General features: G+C 40.3%; 1 protein-coding gene across 2 annotated transcripts; it reads right to left on the reverse strand.

The window, feature by feature from the left end:
• Positions 1–1,495: 1,495 nt before the first annotated feature.
• Positions 1,496–14,970, reverse strand: LOC113025275 (carnitine O-acetyltransferase-like). Of its 2 annotated transcripts, XM_026172843.1 has the most exons (16): positions 14,828–14,970; positions 14,409–14,502; positions 13,955–14,251; positions 12,762–12,877; positions 11,594–11,647; positions 11,127–11,289; positions 10,098–10,272; positions 7,808–7,983; positions 7,342–7,442; positions 6,990–7,109; positions 4,498–4,620; positions 4,177–4,312; positions 4,024–4,050; positions 2,696–2,758; positions 2,090–2,227; positions 1,496–1,913 (listed from the first exon to the last, which is right to left on the reverse strand). In XM_026172843.1, the coding sequence occupies exons 2-16, from the start codon at positions 14,433–14,435 to the stop codon at positions 1,689–1,691; spliced, it is 1,941 nt and encodes a 646-aa protein (XP_026028628.1). In that variant the 5' UTR covers positions 14,436–14,502; positions 14,828–14,970; the 3' UTR covers positions 1,496–1,688. The 2 variants fall into 2 exon arrangements, with proteins under 2 accessions (XP_026028628.1, XP_026028629.1); XM_026172844.1 differs by lacking the exon at positions 4,024–4,050 and having other exon boundaries at positions 14,828–14,967.
• Between the last annotated feature and the right edge of the window lie 125 nt (positions 14,971–15,095).

The following is a 15,095-nucleotide window of genomic DNA, read 5'->3' on the forward strand; positions in this document are numbered from 1 at the left end:
ATGTTTAAATTAACACTCACGCATTGACTCTGTCGGCTATGTTTTGCCATGCATGCTCCCTTTCTTTTGCAGCTGAGGCTGTGTTACTTTTTTTCCGCAAAATTTGCATGTTATCGGCATATGCTGCCATCAGAATTTCGGCCTCAAACGCTGTAAAATACATTGACCGCGCCTTCTTTCCCTCCGTCTCCATGGTGACTCGCTTAATCTGTGCTCCACTAATCAGGGCTTTATGTATCCTCGTGCGCGCGCTTAACTTGGGGTTAAAGCAACTCCGCGTTGACTGAACTAATTGTTATCAGCCTTTCTGAAACCGAATATTCCGAGTTGGACAGTTCGGGGTTACTCAACTCTGAGTATCGTTTTTCACTCTGAGTTTTCTAAACCGGCTTCCTGAAATAGGGCCCTGATGTTGAAAAATTCTTAGTGGTTCGGTTCGATCCCTGGCTCCTCTAGTCTGCATGCCAAGTATCCTTGGGCAAGATCCTAACCCCAAATTGCTCTCAGATGCGTTCAGAGTATGAATGTGTATGAATGGTAGTGAGGAACTAATTCCATTTGGACACACGAAAACTGTTTCAGAATTAGGAATTTATTTATCGAGCCATAGCACAAACCACTGATGTGGAAGGACATAATGCTCTATGATTGTAAAATCATATTAATACATGCCATTGCCAGAAGGTTTGAAGTTTTTATGTCCAGCACTCTTGAGACTTCGAGAGAGCTGGACAGGGCTATAAAAGGTCCTCAACTCAACTGCAAGACCAGTATCTTTGTGTCTTTCAAAATGACCACCATCAGGCAACTGGTGTGAATGTCTCAAACCAAACAATCACAAATAGACTTCAAAGGGTGGCTTGAGCCCCGTGTCACTTCTCAACACTATGGAGCCAGATTGGAATCTGCCATGAGAAAATGACATATGAGAATTGGCAGCTCCACCCCTAACACCCTGTGCTTTTCACAAATGAGAATAGGTTCAATCTCTGTACATGTGACAGATGTGACAGGGTCTGGAGAGGTGATCAAGAAAGTTTTGCTGCCTGTAACATTGATGCACAGACATCTACACGCTAGGCAATGGCACCCTGACTCTCAATAGGTATCAGGAAGAAATCCTCGGAGTCCCTGTTAGACCCTACACTGGTGCACTACAATAACCAGTCTCGTTGCGAGAATATGCAGGCAGTTCCTGGAGGGTGAAGGAAATGATAGCACTGACTGGCTCCCATGCTTGCCTGAACCTAAATCTAATAGAACTCCTCTGGGCCCAGAGGAGACTTGTGTCCATCCGACGCCATCAGGTTGCACCTCAGACTGTCATGGAGTTCAGCGATACCCTGGTCCAGATCTAGATCTAACAGTGTATAATCCAGATAAGCAAAATAATAATATTCTTTAATTTGACTGTTTAATAAGGTGCATTTCCTTAGCATGTTTAATCTGAACTAGTTTCAAATCATAGTCAAAAATTAACAGTCAATTAAAATAGTCCAGTCATTAAGCAATTTATTTGAAATGTACAAGAATCATGAGTTAACGATCTATAACATAAGAGCTTTTTATGACATGTTTTATTTTAAAACAAACAAAAATAAAATACAGTTGAAAAATAAAGTTGAATGACTCGTATTAATCAACCAATTGCTTTGAATTTTGCTATCAAATAGCTTCTTTACCTAGATCTAGGTAGAGCCATCTGGCTCTAGCTTAGTTTCCTCCAGCAGCATCTTCATGTCTACCAGTGTATCTTCTAGGGTTTGTATCAGTCGTACCACATTATTTTCTTTGCAGCTTTTCCAGGCTGACACTACAAAGGTGAAATTGTCACTTGTAACACTGTAGCAAAAATCATATGAGTTTAGTTTTTCTGGAACAGCAGAACCCAGACAGGCAGCCTTGAACGCCACCTTGTGAATAACAGAAGTGAGAATGTAATCATTAGTTACTGGTGATCGTTTGTCATAATCAATTTTAGAGCATATAAAAAGGTATTGGATAAAAAAAAAATAATAATAAAATTAATCATCTCTATTTGAACTGCAGTAGGCTTATAGTATGAAACATTTTCAGGCCCAGCCCTCACCTGACTTGTAGAAAGTAGAAAGTTAAAGGCTTTATTAAGGGAGGTATCTGTGTAGATGTCTGGCATGGGGATATTGTTCTCAATAGCTTGAACTTTCAGGCCCAAGAAGTGTCCAAATGTTGTCCGGCCACGAATTTCCTGTCATGATGGAGACGAGTCAATTTATTTGTAAAAATAATCACCAGATGTAGTATTGCTGTAGTATTATTCTTCACAGGGCACAATTTTCTGTTAAAGGATGAGGTTTAGCAAAACTAAATGTTATTCTTCCTAAGATTAATTACTTTAAATAGATTTGACTGCACAGCAAAACCGTTATACCCAATACACACAGACAACATGAACAATGTCTGTCTACTTCCAGGAACAACCCAAACCTTGTGCTTTAGGTCATCCTCTCCTCACTTCAAATACTATCTATGGACCAGCTGTGTTTGACATTTTATTCCATTACAGTTGTATTTTAAGTGATTCAACTGTTTCTCAAAAACTTGACTCTGTCAGTTTTGACTTAGAAAAACAAAGGGAACAAAAACACAAACATATTTACAGTTTATAAATTGTAGTCACACTAATGTACTGAACGGTTATGGAAATGATACTCACCATGTTGGTGTTCCACATATGCACTTTTATAGCATTTTCCAATAAATTACGTTTCTCTGAGTTCTGGAAAAAACAAGACAAGGTTATAAGCCATACTTTTAACCAAATACGTTGTGTTAGACACCCAAAGCAGTGACACAACACAAAACCACAGGATTTAAGTAGAAAACAGTTTGGGGTTTAAAATATCACATTAACTCGAAGCATACGTTAGTCGGAGATGCTGCTAGCACTTTGGTTAACGCTTCACCCGGCTTGCGACAAACCACTCTCAAAGAACGTCAGGGCCTCAGTAAGTATACCTTGGACAAACTGACTAACACAATTCCCAAGTGGATTGCAACAAACTGCAGACCTATTAATATTGTCGAGGACACAGGCTTTACAAAGGTTTTGCAAGATTAATTGAACAAGGCTCCAAGAAGAAGCACAATGTCAAAAATGCATGGGCTCTGTGAAACTGAAAAGGGAAAAAAAAAAAAAAGAAAAAAAAAAATCACAACTGTAGAAACTGAGTGTGCACGTAACATGACACCTGCAGCTAAACATTTGCCATTTGAGCACATGCCTTGTGTGGCTCACATCTTACAGAGATGCATCACTGTGGGTCTTGGTGTGTCAAGTGCTAGAAAAAAAAAAAAAAAAAAAAATGTTGGCCGCTTCAAACATAGTCCAGCGACGCCTCAGAGCTGGAAACACAGCAAACAACCCTGGGGCAGGGGAAGGAGCCATTGATCCAGGACGTGCCAACACGCTGGAATTCAACACTAGAAATGGTCAAGCGTCTAAACCGCAACCAAGCAGCAATTAAAGCGACCTTAGACCAACAGAGCCACAAACTTGTCAGGCTGATGCCAAAAGAATGGGACAAACGGCAGAAGGTGGAGTCTCTTCTGGAGCCCTGGAAGTCAGCAATCTATATAACATTTAGGCTGAAATAAAATTGATTAAACAAAATCAATTTCTTGATTTGAAAGATGGAAGAAGAACCATTTTGTTCTTCTTCCATCTTTCCTTCTGTGTGTTTTCACTACAGGTATGTAACTGAGATTCCCGGTGGGGAATCCTACGTTTCCTTCTCAGTGGTACTGCCTGCCCTCTTCCACTTGCATCATGTTATGGAAATCTCTGATGATGATGAGTCGCTAGGTTTAAAACGGCATTCCAAGCAGACCTAACCTCCCCTTAAGAAAACAATATCAACGATGAATGAATCAAGATTGCAACAGCTTTGGATGCTCGTTTCAAGGAATTGAAAGGCCTCTCCAAGAGTGACAGAGAGAGGGTGTGGCCCACAGTTGGAAGAATGCTGAATGATCAGTCCCCACCTTGACAGACTTGTGAAGATGGGCCACCTAAGAAAATTAGTCTTTTAGAGATGGGCTCAGATTCAGAATCATTGACACATTAGCAGAATTAGCAAAATTGACACATATTGCACGGTTGCATATTGACATTGAGTCGAATTCTTCCTATTTGACCTGCTTTTTGGGATCATCAAAAGACTTGACAAAGGCAGCTGAGGCACTGGAGGTTGAAAGGATTACACCTAACCGTCCTTTCCTGAACAAACGCATGGAGGCTGCTTCATATGATGCACAGCACTGCTGGTGGATCCTGCCAAGATAAGGGAAAAAAAAAAAAAAAAAAAAAAAGTGGTCAACTCAGCATATGAAATGTTGAAATCATCACCTTAGAGCTATGTTAAAACTGCATAAATCACCATTGTTAATGGAAACAAGACTTTGTCTTTAAAAAGAAAAAAAAAAAAACACCATGCTTTTAGTCCTTTAGTATCTCACCTATAGTAGGCCAGCTGTATTGCCATCTGTATAAAAGCATCTGGGCTTATTTGATGTGCTTTTGGAATTTGTTTCCCAAAGTGATTGAATACCAAAACCCTGAGGTCCAGGTCTTGGGCATGCCTGTGATGGTGGAGATAGAAGATATGTGTAACAGTCACACAGTTATGCTAGTGTTCTTCATTTCAGATCCATGTGGCTGTTCCCTCTTTCTTTGGAGCTGTATTCTAAACTTCCATGTTTTCTGTATATAATCCACTGTCTGCGGAAACAAACTGATTAATTTAAGTTCTGAGAAAATAACTCTGGAGCTCATTTAATCTGTTTTCCTGATACATTTCTAAAGTCTGATTTAATGAGACTTTTGCAAATAATGCTCCCCACTATAGGCATGCTTTAAAATGAGCCTACCTAATGATTCAGGCAGGTTGTTGCTATCATGGTCCTGTGCCTTACACCCAGGTTATTCAGTTTTTGCACTTTAAAATATTCTGCTTATTACTCAAAATTAATTTATTAATTGCTTATTTTGTACTTTTTACATTAGAGTTTATTAGTTTTCATGGCATTTCTCTCAGTTCTCCTTTTCCTGTGCCAAATGTATTTTTGTCTGAGTTTCCTCGTTCCAGTTATTGTAACCCACTTCCTGTTTTGCTTCTCTTGTTTGACTGTCCCAGTGTGTTCAGCTGGCTCTCATGACACTTGTTTATATTTAAGTTCTCCTCTTACTTCTCACTACGTCTGTCGCTCTTCCTTGTGTTCTTACTGCTTGTTACTAGAATTTTGGATTCTTTTACTAGTTACCGGCAAAAACAAGGCTTTGTGAACCAGAAACAGGAATGTCAAACTCATTTTACATCACATGCCACATGCACACTTTGTTCTTAATGCGGCGAAGGCAAAGGCGAAGAAGAAATATGATCCTTTTGCCATTTTATTGTTTATTTATTACTTAATTAGTTTGATGTAATATCAATGGCTTTGTTTTTAAACCTATGAAAATGTTCTTAAAAGTCCAAAAACTTAAAAAGCCATCCACTGGACCGGATTGGAGGCCCTCAACCCTTATGTTTGACAACCCTACTATCAATCTGACCACCATCCCCACAGTGAAACCATCTGGTCACTTTTGCCACTGTGACATCTTGATAATGCAATTCTTGTGAAAACACAAAAACAAGCATACCTCTAATCCACACAGAATGTCCCTTAGCAGGTTACACCTCCACAGATATCTTGGTAGCCATCAACAAGTTTCTGGCATAATTCTGCCTGGATATTTGACCACTACTTGGCAGAATTACTTTAAAACTGGTTAGTTTCTTGGCTCGGACCCAGCTTTTAATCATAATACACAAAAGATTTAATCTGTTAATGGGTTGGGGTATTGGGAGGGCCATTTCAGAAGCTTTATGTTGGTTTTGGAAGGGATAACTGTTTGGGAACCCCCAACTGTTGATTGTAGGTGATGTAGATGGAAGAATGGGGTGTACAACTCCACTGTGTTGTAGGAGTTGAATAAATTGCTTTAAGTGACCAGTTACATTTTTGATTGACCAGCATTACTATTTATTGATGTGACTCCTGACAGAAATAACAGGATGATTTGTTAAGTGTACCATGCAAAACTCTGCCCTGAGAAACTCTCCTTTTGCAATATGCTTGTGATTATTTTCTATTTGCACCGAAGTGGTGTTGAGTCAGTTTTTGAAGAATTTGGCTGAATATATTCCAATACTCAAGTCAGTCATTTGATCACAGTCCACAAAGACATACTTTTTAGTTCCTGAAAAGAAAATTGAATGCAGAAAGATATTCAGTACACCAAAGGGAAAAACAAACAAACAAATGCAGCCGTTGGTGATGTGCATGGATTCGGGACTTCAGCCAGTCAAATGATTTTCATCTAAGTATACTGTATATAGAGGGGAAGAAAAAACAAACAAAGAGACGTCCAATTACAGCTTGACGTCTCTGAATATGGACTATGTACAGCAATAGATGTATTTCCTAAACTGCAATGAAATAGTTGTTAAATCCCTTGAATTGAAGCTGAAAGTCTGAACTTTAATCATTGTCCAAATACATATGAACTGTGACTGTCAGTATGGACAACAGGAAGAGTTATGTAGTACTGTAGAATAATTTCAAACTCTGGCATTTCTTAACGCCACGTTCAAGAGAATCAGTTCACAGTTTCTGATTTCCACTCTCCCACAGTAAATGGACTCCTAGGTACATGCCCTCAACACCTCACCTTCATGCTGCTTCCCTCTGCTATGATATCTGCTGTTCTTATGCTAGCTTGTATGGTTACTGACAAAGGAGAGTTCACACCCAGTTAAAGCTAAACTTAAACATTACTACAGAGTTTTAAATTAAAATGTTTTAGTTGTCCAACCCTTTAACTGTAGTGCAAAACTACAAACCTAGTGTTTCTGAGACAGACTTGCATGAAATAGGACCGAGCTTAAACAGGCATGTGCGCTTACTTGTCAACACTCTGTTTAGCCTCCTCAATGGCTGTTTTAATGTCAGGTGTGATGTTAAAGTGTAGTTTCTGAGGCATTGGCAAAAGTGCCACAGGAGACTCCATCATCTGTGGTTTCTTCCTGTCTCCACACATTTAAAAAAACAAAAACAAAAACAAACAAAAAAAACAGTAGAACAGAACATCAAATCTAGTGACAGACGAAGTGACAGTCACTGTTAGGTGTGCTAGAAAATTGCTTAATGATGTTTAAGATGACATAATTACATTTGCAAAAACAACGGAAATTAAAATTTATAAAGAAAACGTGACATGCTCCTGAAGTGTGGTTTTTTTAGAGGATGTAAACTTACATGGAAGATGTGATATAATCTGATAGAGCCATACATGGTGTGCCATCAATAATGGCATGCAACATGGTAAACCCACATGTCCCATCTTCACCAACAATAAACTGAAAGAAAGACACACAAATTAAGTTTCTTCATGTGCGGTTCTGTTACTGAGCTTCTATGATAGGGAAGTTTTTTAGTAAATTGGGCCATCAATATAGGCTTTTAAAGTGCTGGTTTAAAATGTAAAAATAACACTACTACAACAACAACAACTAAGGTAAAGGCACCTAGAAGGTCATTGGCATTTAAACATACTAACCCTTTTTACTATTCTCACACTGAGACAGACCGTTTTCACTTTTCTTTTGCATTAGTAGAACTACTCTATCATTAACTTTTCGCACAACTTGAATCTGATCTCTATGCAAGGTAAAATAGAGCTTGCCTGAATGATACATCAGTGGTTCGGTTTTCCTTCTCTCACCTGCAGCGATTTGTCAAACCAGCGGTTAGCACTGTTCCACTGGGTGCCGCCTCCATGCAAAACCTGCACTGGTTCAAACCTGCTATACTTCTCATATGTCCGAGGCATGGCTTTGTCCAAACACAGCACACAGATGCTCCTTTCAATGGCTGAAACTGATTTTTTGTTGGAGGGATCTGAACAAATTAAGCACAAAGACACACAAAGCAAATATGCTGTTAAGATAAATTTAACACAATTGTTTAATATTCTAGAAAACCTAAAATGTAATATTCTAATCTGAAGGTTAGCCGTTCGATCCATTCTGCATGCCAAACATCTAACTCCAAGTTGTTTTCCGATTCATCCATGGGAGTATTAATGCATGTGCACATGCATCAAACAGCATGCAGCCTGTTTCAGTTGCTCTTGCTTTTTCTTTTTACTTTAGCTTTTTTCTTACTTATTTCTTTGACCTTAGTACTTAAGAGTGTTCCTCCTTTTTTTAATATCTCTTTTTAAAACATTTGGATCGATAGAGTTTTTGTTCCGTTTATTGCCACGGAATAGTTACTTTTTTTGAGGAATGGCAGCGCGGAGGAGCCGCTACACACCGCACAGGTTGTTTACTCCAGAGATCAGCTGATCGCCCTGATGCCGTTGGCATGGCACCTGTCATCAAACTGTGCACTGTTGAACTAGGGCTGTATTATTTGCCCAGGAAATGTTCCCATGTGAGCTTGGTGACTGTTTACGTTCCCCCCTCGACTAACCCCACAGCTGCATGTGACATTATCCACTCTGCTATAGCCCAGTTACACACTCAGCACCCGAGTGCTTTCACTTCCATCTTGGGTGATTTCAACCATGTCGCCTTGGACACTACACTGCCAACTTTCACACAATATGTGGTCTGTCACACCAGCATGGGGAGACTTTTAGATGCACTGCATAGTAATGTCAAGGACGCATGCAGTTCATTCTCCCTCCCCCCCACTCGGTAAGTCAGATCATAACCTGATTCACCTCACACCCTGCTATGTGCTTATTGTGGGGAGGGAGCCTGTGACCACTACAAGTATTAGGAGGTGGTCGGAGGCCTTAGCGGAACAACAGGGTTGTTTTGAATTGACAAACTGGAAGGTTCTTAGAGTGAGGGCATCAATGGACTTACTGATCCTATCACCGACTACATAACCTTCTGCACCAACTCCACTGTCCCAACTCAGACTGTCCATTGTTACCCAAATAACAAGCTGTGGGTAACTAAGGACATCAAAGCACTCCTGAAGGACAAGAAGAGGGCTTCAGAGTGGTTCAGGCATTATTGAAGGGCAAGATCAGAGAGGCTGAGGACAATTACAGGAGAAACTCCCACATCATGAAGACCCTGGGAAGACTCATCCTTGACCAGCTCCGACCTCTAGTCTGGCCAAATCAGGATCCCCTTCAGTTTGCTTACCAGCCCCACCTCAGAGCTGAGGACGCCATCATCTACCAGCTCAATTGTGTCTACACCCATTTGGATGAGCCGGAAGCATGGTGGGGTCATGTTTTTCGATGTTTCCAGTGCATTCAATACCATGAGGCCAACTCTTCTGGGTGATCGTCTATGCTGTTGCATGCTGGGGCAGCTGGTAGAGGGTTGCAGATGCCAACAGACTCAAACTGTTCCGCAAGGCCAGTAACGCTGCTGGGATGGAGCTGGACTCCCTTAGGGTGGTGTCTAAGAGGTGGATGTTGTCTAAGATAAGGATAATGCTGGCCATAATGGCCCCCACCCTACCCTACTCTCTGCTGGCTAGTTACAGGAGCATGTTCAGTGAGAGACCAAGATTACTAAAAAGCACCACTGAACGACTCAGAAAATCATTCCTGCCCCTGGCCATCCCCTTGCATCTCCTCCATTTAATACACTGCAATACTTACACCCTCTTGCACATGCTCTACAGTAAAATAACAAATGACAGCATTTCACAGGTTGAGCTTGAAATTGCTTAAAGTGTCTACATTTACACATTTTTAAATAAATAAATGAATACATCTAAAGTGAATTCAAACTGGAAATAGGTGGTGGTTAGATTATGATATTACTTATTATTCTGACCTAAATTTATTGCTCTTGTATTAACATTTGTGTCCCAATGGTAGGTGGGGTTACACAGGTGACCTTAACACTTTGCATATGACTAATTATAATCTACTGTGTCCCTTAACAATGAATCTTTGCCCTTAAAATCCTTGTTTTTACTTATTACACACAATTTCTGTAAGCCTCTTTACATGTCTATGGAAGTATAATTGTGCTCACCCTGGACCAGTTTGTTATAGTATTTGTACCAGGTGTCCCGGTGCAGGGTCGTGAGAATACCAACATGTTCTGTGTTGGTCTCTAGTGATGAATTACAGATCCGCTCCAGCTGAACACAAAGCTGATCAGCAGTGATCGGAGTGCCATCACTGTGGTAGACCTCCACTGTAAAGAACTGAAAAGAGAGACAACAATGCTGGACTGACAGTTCAACACTGAGAAAGAGACCACTTGTAATTCAGGCATTACTGCCCATTGTTAAAGGAACTGGAAGATCAAAACTTATTCCAAATAAATTAAACATGAGTATTCCTGTGAAATGTATGACAATTTTAGTAGCACCTTAAATTAAGCCTTAGAGGTCTAAGATTCTTAGAAAGAAGAGCGTCTGGACTTCTCTAAATTGCTTGAAGATGTTTCACCTCTCATCCGAGAAGCTTCTTCAGTTCAAGGGTCCACCCCAAGAGGGACAAAAGGACCCCCTAATGATCCTCTACTTAATCACACGAGCCCAGGTGTAAAAACGGGTGTAGGTCACAATCAGGCATGGTTTTAGTTGAGCTCATTGTGAAACCTAGCCCCACCCTATAATGTGATTTCCTGAGTTTAAATGGCCCGGGATGTGAGTGGGCGTTAAGGAGTCTGGGAAGGAATCTCAACACTGGATTATAGATGGCAGACAGTTGGTGCCATAAGATGGTCCTTCACAGTGGACATAAATGGCTTCTTTCACTCCTCTTTCAAACCATCTGTCTTCTCTGTCCAAAATGTGAAGATGGCATCCTCGAAAGAGTGTCCTTTGTCCCTTAAATCCTTTTTCAAGGATGCCAATGAAATGAGTGTAAATGTAGGGAGAAACCTTGTTTGATTTGTTTTTCTGTATGTGCTGTGATAACTTTTCAAGAGTTATTAGAAGAAGCTGGTGCTTGAGCCGGTGCTTTTTTACCTGGACTTGTAGAATTCAAGTTTGATAAATAATGGGGCCCTGAACTCAAACACCTCAATAAAGGTGTATGTTTGACACCTCACCTGAGAGTTTTGTGCCACTGTAATGTGTCTGGGGTTGGAGTTCTTGGCATGGAACACCAATGAGTCAGTCTTCTGTCCAGGGACACGGCAGGATGACAGTGCCCGGAAGTATTGCATCATACAGAGGGGCTCTCCTCGCATATATTGTACTGGTAGTGTCTCACTGCAAAATTAAGAGGGTGTGTCCTAACATACATTCGTGGTTAAATTAAAAAAAAAAAAAAAAAAAAAGACAAGACAAGCAATAACTTTAAAACCTCTATTCAAATATTCTGGTTCATAGAGTTCACTGACTATTTTACATTATTATAAAGTAAACCCAGAGTTTGTCAAACATGCTTCCTGGAATACAACCCTGGTCCCCAACCAGGCATCTTTCAGTGTTTCACATTGTGTCCATGGTCCACTACACCATCTTTGCCATGTTTGTGATTGCAAGAAGTTTTAAGTGATCTGATGGTACTCACTCCTCAATCATTGTCTTGAAGTCCAGAACAGCTTTTATCACTTTGGCAGCACACCTGGTCAGAAAAAACAGTTATAAAACAATACAACATAAAAGTTTTCAATGCAATATGACTCACTAAAAGCAAAGTGGCCAAGATACCTAATGTGGGTCAAACTCCTAAAACCAAAGATCCTTATAATTTATACCGTACAATTTATCTGTAACTGCCCATGGACAAAATATGTTCAGCTATTTTCACACAGAGCAGTTGATCCTGCATGAATTATTGAAGTTATACACAAAACCAAATTCAGAAAAAGCTGGGACACTAAAATTAAAGTTCGACCCACAATCTCGATCCGGTGGTCGGGGTGAGTGACTGATGTACCAGCACAAATGCAGAATAAATGAGAAGTGATCTGAAGTGATCAGAAGAAATCCTGGATTACACAAGAACTTGATGGAAAACTGAGGGGAAGTGACATAGTTGGACTCTGTGAGTGTGAACAGGCTCTGACGATGAAGCATGCTAGGATTTTTGAAGCTGGAGTTAATGTACCGATAGGTTGTAAATTCTTAGGGTGTAGTTCATCTTGAAATAGAATATGGAAAGTCGTTGGCAGGTTTGCTTCATTTGAGTAAGATTTCCCAAATGAACAAAGGTGATGGCAAGCAGTTTTGGAGTATTAGTTGTACTGGTTGAAGGACAGTTAGAAGAGAACCACCTTCTACGATGATAACCCCTAAAACCAGCTGAATGTCATCAAGCTGATCATCATTGTAGGACTTTTCTCATCTCCACATATACATTAAAAAACACAGAATATTTCCCCTAAGCTAGTTAACTCACTGTTAGCCTATTGGATGGGATATTGCCACATGTTTACTTAGTTTAATCTTTTGGAAGATTTAAAAAAAAACAACAACAACAAAACCACTTGCTGGGTCTGTGTTTACATTTAAAAAAAAATCCTGCAATAGTAGGGTCCAAGTGCAGGTCCAAGCTGAGCAAGTTGGATAAGACAGTGGGCCAGTGCACATCTTTGTATTTTCTAATGTACAAAATTACAAATGCATGGTAGTATATTTTCCTTTTCTGATGTCCATAAAGTCAGATGCTCAGCTAACTAAAACAGACCTTAAGTCCTTCCATGTCATTTGTTTGATGTGTGTGCACATGTGCTTACCTTATTTGTCCCTGTTTATCAGTGAAGTCCATTTTGGGAAGAACAAATCCACCGTTAGAAATCAGCAAAGATTCCCTCGAGTCCAAATAATTAATCTGTATCCCATAATCTGCAAGCTGCAAAAAGAAAACGCATAAACAGTCTGTCTGAAAAGTCTTTGATTACTTTTAATGTTTAGTAGTTCAATTCAATTTTATTTATACAGTGCCAGATCCCAACAACAAATGGCTCAAGGTGTTTTATATTGTAAAAAAAAAAAAAATTATAATACAAAGAAAACAAACATATGACCCCCTATGAGCAAACGTCTTGGGAACAATGGGAAGGAAAAACTCCCTTTTAACAGGAAGAAAACTCCAGCAGAACCAGGCTCAGGGAGGGCTGACTATCTGCTGCAACTGGTTGGAGATAGACAGGAAAAAGACATGATGTGGAAGAGAGCCAGAGATTAATAATAACAAATAATTAAATGCAGAGAAGTATATAAATGCCATCCATCAATCCATCCATTCGCTTCCGCTTATCCTGTTCAGGGTCGCGGGGGGCACTGGAGCCTATCCCAACTGTCATAGGGCGAGAGGCGGGGTACACCCTGGACAGGTCGCCAGTCTGTCGCAGGGCCAACACACAGGGACAGACAACCATTCGCGCTCACATTCACTCGCACATTCACACCTAGTGACAATTTGGATTATCCAATTAACCTATCCCCACAAGCTGCATGTCTTTGGACGGTGGGAGGAAGCCGGAGTACCCGGAGGGAACCCACGCAAACACGGGGAGAACATGCAAACTCCACACAGAAAGACCCCGGCCTGATGTTGGAATTGAACTCAGGACCTTCTTGCTGTGCGGCAACAGTGCTAACCACCGTGCCACCGTGCTGCCGTATATAAATACGTGATTGAAAAAGGCGACGAAAGGAGAAATACACAATGAATTATGGCAGCCTAGACCTATTGTTTCCTAAGGGAGGATTCAGGATCACCAGCTCCAACTTATAATAAAACAACCCAACAATAAGCCACTGACAATGTTTCTGAAAAAGCTGTGAATGGAGACACATCAGGACAAAAACCATTATGCTGCCCATGATTTCTCACCACAGTCCCTCCTAAACTGCACCTATCAGCTCTCCTGTCCGACCACTAACATGGACAGTTAAGGACATTTAATCCATGTTTTGCACTCACCCAGTTGTCAGTAGTGCACGCTTTCCTCTCCAGGCTTCTCTGCAGTTTCTCTCCATCACCTCCTTCTTTGAGGAACTCCTTCATCAGCCGTTTTATGTGCTTCAGCTCATCCTCTGTTACAAGGGGCTCCAGACAACTCAGATAGCGTTCACAGGTCTCCCGCAGAGGGGGCACAGGCAGACGGGGCAGTCCTTTCTGATGGTTCAGATACCTGCCACCCATCAGAGTGTCCGATGCAGAATTTACCAGCCGACAGGATTTCACCAAGCCATAAGAATTCATCATTCCAACATTCACCTGACAGATGCAAAAATGTTTTAGTTACTACATTAAATTCTGTGAGCGAAATAAAAATAAGATCATTAATAATGATACAATAAAAAAAAGAGCCAGGGAAATGATTTACACTATTACATTAACAAAAGGCTAAGTTAACTGAGAGCGTGTTACTTACTATAATTCTGTTCAGAATTCTCAACATTTTTCTTTCAGTAAACTTCCACACTTGGAGTTAATTGTTAAACCCGTTTAACTGTCAGGTCACAGTGCTGTTGAGAAAATATTTGAAAAAGAAAATCCTCTGGTTAAAGGAAATGATAAATGCTCCCCTCCCCCAACAAGACAATTAACTTAAGTAAACCAGATAAAAAGGGACATGAAAGCCTTTCTTTTTCTCTGCAGCAGTTAATAAAGCAAATAGAATGGTTTAATAGTTAATAATAATTAATATATTTTTGATAGTATTAAAATAACATCATTACCACTTTTAACTTACAGTCACCAATAAATTGGTAAATTATTCTGTTGTGTGTTTATGTTTAAATTTGGTGCACAGTTTGCTAATAGTTTTGCCTTTTTTGCCTTTGGAGTTACCTGTCAGCAGCTACAGCTCTTCCTGGTTTAGCAAAAGATGAAGGTAATGGTGAAGTTGATTGAAATATAAAGACCAACCAAACAGAACAATCTATCTTCTTCTACTTCTTTGGGGTAGATTGACTAGATGCATCAATGGTATATTGCTGCCATCTACTGTTTATTGTTACCCGAGTAAATCTTCTGCTGATTAAGCACTGAACCGTCTGCTGTCAGAGCTTGGGTTTAGTTATGGTTTTCTGAGACACAGGTGGGAACTCTGATGGAA

This window comes from Astatotilapia calliptera, chromosome 7 (genome assembly GCF_900246225.1).
Source record: "Astatotilapia calliptera chromosome 7, fAstCal1.2, whole genome shotgun sequence".
Taxonomy (NCBI): domain Eukaryota; kingdom Metazoa; phylum Chordata; class Actinopteri; order Cichliformes; family Cichlidae; genus Astatotilapia; species Astatotilapia calliptera.